This window comes from Equus quagga, unplaced genomic scaffold (genome assembly GCF_021613505.1).
Source record: "Equus quagga isolate Etosha38 unplaced genomic scaffold, UCLA_HA_Equagga_1.0 73442_RagTag, whole genome shotgun sequence".
Classification (NCBI taxonomy): domain Eukaryota; kingdom Metazoa; phylum Chordata; class Mammalia; order Perissodactyla; family Equidae; genus Equus; species Equus quagga.
In genome coordinates this window covers 6,712,916-6,723,008 of record NW_025802777.1, presented here as the reverse complement: position 1 = coordinate 6,723,008, position 10,093 = coordinate 6,712,916, and the positions used below count along the sequence as shown (strand labels likewise).

Genomic DNA, 10,093 nt, shown 5'->3' with positions numbered 1-10,093 from the left:
TGGGCGCCTCGGTCATCATCACCAACGGCAGGTGACGCCGGCGCCGGCCGCGGGGGCCCGGGGCGTCCCGCCGCGCGCGGGGCTGCCCGCAGGGGGAAGCCACAGGCCAGGCCTCTGGGGCTCCTGTTTCCCCAAGTCCAGCCGACTGCAGAGGGGCGCGCTGTATATGCACGGTTTAAATTAATTTATACAGAGACAACTATTTTAATAGGACTCCGAAGCCGCCTTTTAGATTTGTACCGTAGCGCCCATGAACGCCGCTGGAGAGGGCTGGCACGGCGACGCTGGGAGACGCGACCGCCAGACCTTTGTGCTCCGAGGGCCGGGGTTCTGAACGGGCAGAGCTGGGCGTCCCCCGCTTCCCACGTGTGACCTCAAACTGCCCCGTCTCTGGGGGGACTTGGTTTCCTCATTTTGAAATCAGACTCGCGCCTCTTGCCTTGTCCCCGATGCTGTCATGGTCCCACTGGGGGACCGAAGGGGTTTCCACTCCACGAGTATCCTCCGCTTTAAGGAGGAAACCCCACCCGGATAAAGTCAGACATGCCAGGCGGGCGGCAGACCTCCTGGATGGAGCGCCCTTTTAGATTCTGAAGTCAAGGCAGATCCTGATGAGTTAAGTCCAGCGAATACAACTCCCGCTGTCTTTAAAAGACGTTCATGAGTCTCATTAAAAGTTGTTTTAATTTAACCCTTTCTTCAATACAAAAAACAAGCTGAAGACCAAGGGGAACATGGTTGTGTTTCACAAGTACACGTACAAGCGCATACTTCCTCCTAGCCTATGAACTCTTGATAACACCAAGAACAGCACCTTCGGAATATATTGAATAGGCATTAAATGCAAAAAATATATAGAGAGCGCCAGATATTTTATGAAAATGACATGTGGATGAGTTAGGTGCCCAAGGCGATTGGCTACCCGGGTCAAGTGATTACAAAATTCCCCTGGCCCACACAGACCCCTAATTCCCTAGGCTCGTGTTTGCTACAAGTAGTGCTAATAAAGTTAGTTAAATTGCATGTGCAATATGGAAAATTGTCAATGGACTGCGCCTCGTGAGGAAAACCTGCTAAAGGGATGTAATGAAAATGATGTGTACATTTTCTTCAGCATTTTCTGCATTTTATACATAGCAAGAAAACTCCATATGAATGTGTCATGTGTAACAGGTAAACAAATCCTTTTATAAAGCGCCAGCAGTGTTTTAAAAATAAACTTCCATTGATTTTTGTTTGATTTTTATATTTTTGCCTCAAGATTTCACCATTTCAAAATCCTCTCATGGCTCTGAAACTCTGAAGCGGATCAGTGCATCAAACTGCCATCTTTCAATTTGCTCCACACTATAAACACACCATCATTTTGCCGCTTTTTCAAAAATGGTTTACTTTTAGGAACTCCACCTTTCTGAGCAGAAAGGCTTTTCAGAAATGTCTTTAATTCATCGTTCTAGACTCAAAGTGCACTTACATCGACCGTTCTCAAAATGTGAAATGATTTGTTGCCCACCCAGTGTCATATGAGGACCTGCCCCACTCCCTCACATGGTGTCGGTTCCCTTATGGTACAATTTGCAAATTAAGGAACATGCGTTGTGCAGTGAAAGGGCTGGGTCATAAGCGTCGGATGTATACACTCTATCCTGCACTTACCTGTACCTCATTAGGAGCTCTTTGAGTGTGTGCATACACAAAATAAGCTTGGGGTATTATTTTTTATGCTCACGAGTCTTGTAGTTAAACCATGATTCCTGGAAAGTGCAAGTTTGAGGAGCAGGCGATATCACCTGACATTTTTCAATAAAGAACTGCAGTATGCTTTTCTGTCTACCTTGTTATTAACCATTGGGGGCTATATTTAGTAAATACAAATCTTGAAGCCTTTCGGAGCAGTTTAAGATCAAAGGTTACTCTGAATAAAACCGTTATGTATCTATTTTTTTTGGTGAGGAAGATTGTCCCTGAGCTAGCATCTGTGCCAGTCTTCCTCTATTTTGTATGTGGGATGCTGCCACAGCATGGCTTGATGAGTGGTGTGTAGGTCCTTGCCCGGGATCCAAACCTGTGGATCCTGGGCTGCCAAAGCAGAGTAGTGGAGTGCACGAACTTAACCACTATGCTACCTGGCTGGCCCCAGATGGTTTATAAATTTACAAATGATAGCGTAAATAAGCTTAACATGAGTGTGTATGTACTTGAAAAATAAAACATGTACTAGAGAAAACTTCATTGTCTAAACACACATCACGGTTTTCATAGCCTAGAACAGGAAGGCAGATTCCTACACGAGCCGGCTTCCAGGCGGCCAGCAGCTCAATGCAAAGTTAACAGCAGTTTCTATGGCAACCTAATATTGTTACCTCCCTCTTTAAGAGTCTGCACATTTAAGCTGGGGATATCGTTTCTTGACTTCTGTGAGGCTCTGGCAGGGGAAGAGGAAGCATTTTAATAAATATGCCTCCCTTTCACAAAAAAAGAAGAAAAAGAAAAATCTCAGTGAGTCCTAACATGTTGACAAAAACGCCAGATCAAATGGATTTGAGAAATAAGCCCAGTTCAAGACTGGCTCGGCCCTCCATGGCCTCCCAGGGAAAGGAATTCCTTTATGTTCATGGAAGCCCTTTCTAGAAAGGCGATTCCATTCATACCTTTGTAGAGAAGTGAACAGGGTGTGAAGGGCTGCTCACCCCCCACCTCCTTGTCCTTTTAAAGTCCGATGGGCCACGCCTTCCTCCCTCGGACCCTAACCCTAAGGGTGGGAGAGCTTTATCCCGTCAATGACTCCTGTATAAAGTCCACCCAAAGTTGTAATTTGTTCTAACTGTAAGACAGTTAAGGTAGACTGTGGGGGCTGCTATGGATAAAATGGAATAAAAACATCTTCAAACAGACACCAGAAAATTACAGTAGCTTAAACTTTTAGTGAATTGTAGCGCTTGCGTTATCTAAAATGCATTATTCAAGCAGTTCCTAAACTTAAGTATGAGATCTCAGGTTAAAATCTTGGGGAGAAAACTGTTGAGACGAAAGTCAAGCAGTGTTCACAAAAGAATAAGAAAAGTTTTACAAGAACAAAATCTGTTCCTATGTTAAACTTGTTATTACGTTAAATTTATTTTCAAGTCTAAAAACACATTAAATTATGATTTAATTTTTTTCTCACTTCAGTTTAAAAGGCTTATACTTTTGGGTTTTGCTGACTTTCATTCTTTGGAGCAATAAGATTTCTCTTTTGTATGATGCATAATACATTTGTCAAAAATACATCAAAAAAGAAAGGAAAAAAGCACCCGGTTTCTTAATACTTAGAAATACATACATATTCCTTACTATGTAAAACTATTTATTTTGTAAAAATGTTTAAATATGAATAAAAATACTGTAACCAAAAGTACTTGATTATTTTTAAAAATGAAATTTGTGGTAAAAATAAGAACAAGCCCAAACTATATAGAAAGTCAAAGTTTATTTTGGTAGACTTGCTTTTTATAGGCATTGGTTTAAAGTAATTCCTTTTCAGAGATGAATCTTTGAAAAGCTAAAAATGCAAAGGTTTACACTTTCTTTTATTTCAAATATGCATAGTAATTACCCAGGAATAAGGATGCTCAGTTTTCTGCCGGTTCAAAGCAAACAAATCTAGAGAATAAGCCTCAGATGCCTCCTTTTTGCATTCTGAAACTGTTGGGTGAGGCTGGCTTCTCTCTTGCTCCCAGACTAGGGTGGGGGGTGACTAAGTAGGCCTCCCCGTGTCCCCATGTGTATGTGGGGGGTGGGGAGTTGGAGGCTACGGGCTTCCCCCACCTGGGCCTGTGCACCCCCCGCTCATCTGGCCACTCGCTCCCACAGCAGGCAAAGTCAGCATGCTGCATCAGCGAACCCACCGACTGACACTGAACACAAATCCTACTTTGCCCACACCCTGAGAACGCAGCCAGGATTCCCAGTGCCAAGGAGCACTGCTCTGGTCGGGAGACAAGGAAGCCCAGCTGCTGCTGTCCTGTTTTAGGGGCCTTTCTCCAAGAGTTCCTCTGAAATCTGCTATAAGCCAGAAGGGAGGATGTCTTGCCTTTTATATAACCTGGGAGATGCTCAATGCACAGCCTCTAAACTGGGGGATAATTCAGCGTCCTAGAAGCACATGCCAGTCCTGTGCTTAGGTTAGTTTCGTTGCTGTGTTTTAAAGATTAAGAAGAAAATGCAAGATTTTCTGTTAAGACTTTAAAGTTCCTTGAGATCGTAGATTGCCGGGTACAGAAACGCCCCAAATGGATGAGTGTATCGGTTTCCCTAATGCTAACAGCTGTAAGTAAAATGCCTTTATTCAGCTGCTCTATATGAAGCAGAATTTCAAAAGTCTTTGGTAAAATCAGGTTTATAAAAAATGCGGCATCTGCTTCAAGTCCGTTCTATCTCCCTTAAGACAAGTGGATGTCGGCACAAGAACGGTCTTAAAAGCACAGAGGCAAAGCAATCTGCCCCGAACATCTCCATCTGCTTTGACGTGGCCACACGTCATTAGTTTTAATTTACAGAAAGGAAATTAAATGATAACATTTTTTTCCCCAAAGCAGAACTGTCTAGAATAGAACTTCAGCTTAAAACAAAACATGTTTTTCATTAAATAACCCCCCAAAGAAATTCAAAAAGTCTTGATGGCAGCTCTGAGAGATGACTTGCCTTATATTACAAAGTTTGAGAAATGAAACTTGCAACATTAGCCTGGAGATCTTTCTTCTCGATGATATTTTGCAGATGCCCTCTCAAGGGTGAGTCCATTTTGTAATTTTGGGGTGGTGTGGACTTTTATTTAAACTTGTCACTAATTCCACAGGAAGATTTGGGCATTTAGGAGAGTGATTTTTTTTTTTTCCTTTTTTAGAAAAATAATTCTAATTGAAGCCTTATTTGCAAAAATTACTTTTGAACTTCTTTTAAAGTTACACTTCCAAAAAACACATATTGGGTTGGTGTACTTAACTAAACATGTTATTTTTTTCCTTCCTATGGGGCTGCCTGTGCCTGGCTAAAGGTAGACAGATTTTATACTGAAAACCACAAGTTTCTGGAATTAGCCTGACTGGGTAAGAACTGGATAAAGATGGTGCTGGTGTACAATGAGGGGATTTTGTTTAAAGCTGAGAGTTCCATCAAGTTTTCTTTCCACTAATTTCAGTTGGGACTGGCAGGAAGAGAGAAAAGTGGACAAAAATGGGCCTTTTAAGGCTGAAAAGTAATGTGTATGATTCAGAAGTTCAACACAGATAGGAGTTACATGGAAAAAGCGTGGAGTCCATCTGGAAATAGCAAGTGCGTATCAAAAGGCTTCCTTTCTTTTGTTCTTCCATGGAGAAACTTAGGGCATCAGAGTCTGAACATCTTTTAAAGCTTCACACACACACACACACACACACACACACACACACACATCCTCCCTCCTAAATGATGGCATTCAGTATCAGTAACATTTTCTCTCTTGGCAATATAGGAAAAAGGGGCAAAAAAATTAAGACTTACGAATAAAATGCCACATATTTCTACATTCTGTGTACTGCACAGTCTGGCAGGAACGCTCCCCATTTCAAAGCGAGCCTGAAACTGGCTTAAAAGCTCTAAATCCTCCCTTGCATGCGGTATGAGAGCGAGACTTCATCTCCAGCTGTTAGAGCCAAACCACCCACCCCCACATCCAGGCAATGCCTAATCAACGCTTTAAGGATCTTGAACTTGATCTCATCACTTCAGAGTAGGCAGTAAATTTAAACTTATGAAAGGAGAGCTCGTAAATTAACGTCAAAGTAATGAACTGATTTCCTGGACAAGATCATTGCAACCGTACCAGCTAGACGCATCTCTGTAGGCATTCAGACGCTGTTATTGGACCCCAAACCACGAGGCCGAGAGGAACTCTTCGGAACTCTACCTTCTCTTTTCTTTGTTAACAAAAAAATAAATAAAATGACTAAGTGATGATGTATGTTCCTGTAGGAAAACACCTCCCTGGATGCTTATAAACAGTGTTACCATACCTCTAATTCACCACTAGCCTAGGCTGGAGAGCTTTTTTTGATTTATCTTTTAATAGTCTAGGGATAAAGGTCTTCACTACTGGGAAAACATTTGCATTATTCCATTCTGTTTCCATGTATAAACCTTTTTTTTTTTTTTTTTTTTCGGCCAAGAAACACACATCGAAGCTCAAGGGAGAGAACAATTTCACACCTATGGTGGGGCTTTACCTGAACTAAATCTTCCACTTGTCAACCCTCTACTCCAGAACATCTTCAAATAAAATGATAGCAGACAGAACAAAATTAAAGAATTAAACAGATTAATTGGAGGGAGAAAAAATTTGCCTGCAACTCTAAATTAGTTTTCCAAATCCACGGGCTGCAGAAATTCAACTGGAATGCTTCTCTGGGGGTTCTGCACTTCCGTCACCCCCGGCTCATCTCAGCTGCTGCCCTCTCTGCCCTCTCTCCCGCAGCCCAGCCCAAGCAGCAGGCCCAGTGAGCAAGGACGGCAGGCCCGGGGCTGTCTCTGTCTCTCTGTCTTCCTGGAGACGGGGACTACCGCTGTTTAGGGATGATGAGGTTTCTCAGCATGTCAAAGGAGTTGCCATCCGGATGCACGGTCACCACCTCGCCACCCTCCTGGTGAACCAGAAGGAACCCAGAATCATCTAGGCCGACTATCGACACCGTTGGCCCCTCGGAGCTTCCGAGCCGGACTTGCTGAGCACTGAAAATAAAGAAGAGCATAGTCACTGAGAAATGGAATGCAGTGGCCCGAGATGATTAGTTAAGCAATTACCCATTATGCAAAGGGATTTGGGGATGGTGAGGGAGGGGGCTCGGCTAGATATGGGTAAACTGCTCTGACTGGCACTGCTCCCACATGAATGGCTCTGGTAACTACTAGAATAACTGGGATGATGCAAAGTCCAACAGGGAGTCAGGAATTTCTTCTCTTATAAATGACGTCACTCCTCCTAATTGTGCTCCTCTGGGATGGCGACTTGACCACTTCCTCATCTTCTAGCACTTTTAAGAAACCTGTACAACTCTAGGTTTTTCAGCTGAGACTGGGGGAAAAAGAAGCTGAGTTGAAAAGATAAGCTTTATTTTATAAAACAAACTTGGGTGGTATCAACTATAAGTTAAACTCATTCTAAGACTACTTCTTTTGAATATTTTCCAACTGTGCTTGTTGAGTTAGATCCTTGTCGACAATTTTTAAAGTACAGAAGTCCCCCTCCCCAAATATTTACTTTGAAGAATTTCAAACCTACAGAAAAGTTGGAAAAAATAGTACAACGAACCTTAGATTCCCTTCACTTATATTCACACCAACTGATAGCATTTTCCATGTTTGCTTTCTCTCTTCACACACACACACACACACACACACACACACTTCCGTGCTTTTTTTGCTGACATTTAAAAATAAGTTGCAGGCATCAGGACACTTCATAGTTAAATATTTCAGTATGTATCTCTTAAGAATAAAAACAATCTCCTACAAAACCAGAATACCATTAGCACCCTCAAGAAATCTAATCTCGATACAATACCTTATCTAATACACAGTCCATGTTCAAATTCCCCCACTGCCCCATAAAGAGCCTTTGTGGCCGCTCCCTCCCATCCAAGAGCTAATTATGAATCACACACTGCATTTAACTGTCATGCCTCTTATGTCTTCTTTAAGGTCAAACAAGAGAGTAAAGATTCTCCCACTTCTTTTTATTTTTTGTTTTTTGAGACATTTTGAACGGTGGAGGCCTCTTCTGTACATCACTGCTTCTCAAACTTTCCGTGCCGGAGAATACCCAGGAGCATTTGTTAAAACATAGACGCTGGGCCCCAGCCTCAGAGTTTTCGGGTTAGGAGGTCCAGGGTGGGCCTCAAGAATCTGCTTTTCTGGGGCCAGCCCTGTGGCCGAGTGGTTAAGTTGTGTGCTCCGCTTTGGCAGCCCAGGGTTTCACCGGTTCACATCCTGAGCGTGGACGTGGCACCACTCATCAGGCCATGCTGGGGCGGCATCCCACATGCCACAACTAGAAGGACCTGCAACTAAAATATACAACTATGTACTGGGGGGATTTGGGGAGAAAAAGCAGAAAAAAAGACAGGGAAGATTGGCAACAGTTGTTAGTTCAGATGCCAATCTTTAAAAAAAAAAAAGAATCTGCTTTTCTAATAAGTTCCTAAGTGAGGCTGCTGCTGCCACCTGGGGATCTCACTCTGAAAACCACTATTATCTAGAATGTTCTATGATTTACATTGTCTATTTCCTTACATTAGATTCAGCTTAAACACGCTGGGCAGGAAACTCTCTGGGGATGTTGGGTCCTCCCCACTGCATCCCACCAGGAGGCACGGCGTGCCAGTCCCTCCTGTTACTGGTGATGCTAACTCGCTCAAGGTGCGGTCCACCAGGTTTCTCCATCAGAAAGGTAAATAGCCATGCTCTAGACCAGTGCTTAGTTTCTCGGTTTAAGATACTGAACTATTTACTTAATAAGGAATTTTAAAAGAATGAAGATGAGCCAACACTGACCTGTGTACCCAATATTTATAATAAAGGGGAAGAATGCCATTGGGCCCTTTGTCCTGAAATGTGTCGATGAGTTTCTCCAGCACGGTCACAGTCCTGGCGATGAGGAAATCAGTTCTTAAGGGCTTCAGGTCTGCCCCGTGTTGCCTGTTGTATTCTAGGATGAGATCGTTGATGCATATGGTAGGGTTACTGTTAGTCACGTTAAATCCACAGCCTGGACAAAAACAAATAATTGAAAAACATGAGCAGCTCCACCTATTGATGGCATCACACCTTGCTCTCAACCACCCAGAAAAAGTTACAGCATTTACTGACAACTTCCTGCGTCACTTCAAATTGACTGTCTCTGGCCACTTAAAGAATGATATATCTTTGAGACATCTTCCTTTTCATGTTTCTTTATTATCCTTGTTCAAACTACAACCATGCCAACCTTACTGCCAATAAGTTGGAAAAAAGCAAGCCACGTTGGATTCAATTAAACAGAAGCTATGAACGGGACAAAACCTCTTAGAGTCGCTTCTGAAGCAATGCCACCTCGTGTGGTCTAGCTAGGAATTGTAACTCCACACTGAGCCCAATATAAAATAAAATCTCTTCTTTCTTTTCCTACTGGAATAATAGAACACACGCTTGAAAATAAAGAATGTTACTCAGGTCTTAAGGATAAACTCTGGATTCAGAGATTTCAAACCTTGGTCAAGGCATAACCCAAGAACACATCTTTTAATACTTTATCCTTGGAAGTCTTCGGTGCTAGGGTTACGCTGTTGGCGAGGGGCCAACCCATGTTCAGTGGCTCTTTTACAGGCTCCCAAACCGAGGCTTCGGGAGAGTGAGTTACCAGCAGTGGGGCCTGAATAGGCTTATCTCTGCTGTTACTTAATACCACCATCCCCTCCGGGAGAGGTTAGCGTCTTCCGAGAAGCCGACCCTCAGTCTTCAGCAGGGCCATGAATCAACCTCAAAGAAGTCTTCAATAAGAAATGAAATACTGCAGGAACTAGGCAGTAAGACGACTGTGTTTTCAGTGCCTCTGAGAAAAAAAATGCCCCAGATACTCGCCTCAGATAGAACGATGACAGTCACAGTAACGGTATTCTTTGGTAAATGTTCTGAGCCATTTTCACGGTGAAGGGAAGGACTGATTGGCCTCAGATTCCCCCCCACCCCCACCCCCAATATGCTGGCTATTAAAAAACAAAGCAATGTAAATTACATCTGAAACAAAAAACAAGTAACTATAGCAACAGGGACAGAAACTCCAGTTGTTCATCTGTTCATTCCTCCAACAGCATACACAATAGCTGAGGCACCTATGGAGCGTAAGGTATTAAATTAAGGCTGTATGGCACTGAACAATCTCCCCTGGATTCAGAGAACTCAAAGTCCTGGGGAAAATAGCAACATTGACTACTGTCAACTTAGGCTGTGTCTTTCAAAGGCCCACAGAGCACCCGTGTTGGTGACTTTGAATCTTTCCCCAAAGATGCCCCCCGCCACCCTCCCACCACCTCCCATGGCCTTA

At 43.2% G+C, this 10,093-nt stretch overlaps 2 protein-coding genes across 3 annotated transcripts in view; one reads left to right on the top strand and one right to left on the bottom strand.

The window, feature by feature from the left end:
- Window positions 1–998, top strand: part of LOC124234384 (single-minded homolog 2) — a 48,135-nt gene extending 47,137 nt beyond the window's left edge. Inside the window, exon 12 of the mRNA XM_046651747.1 lies at window positions 978–998. Coding sequence (XP_046507703.1) covers window positions 978–998 — 21 coding nt within the window. The remainder of the gene's footprint in view (window positions 1–977) is intronic.
- Window positions 999–3,450: 2,452 nt separating this feature from the next.
- Window positions 3,451–10,093, bottom strand: part of LOC124234277 (biotin--protein ligase-like) — a 184,386-nt gene continuing 177,743 nt past the window's right edge. For both annotated transcript variants that reach the window (XM_046651538.1, XM_046651539.1), the window contains 2 exons: window positions 8,566–8,779; window positions 3,451–6,744 (listed from right to left, as the gene is read on the bottom strand). In XM_046651538.1, coding sequence (XP_046507494.1) covers window positions 6,573–6,744; window positions 8,566–8,779 — 386 coding nt within the window. In that variant the 3' untranslated portion in view covers window positions 3,451–6,572. The remainder of the gene's footprint in view (window positions 6,745–8,565; window positions 8,780–10,093) is intronic.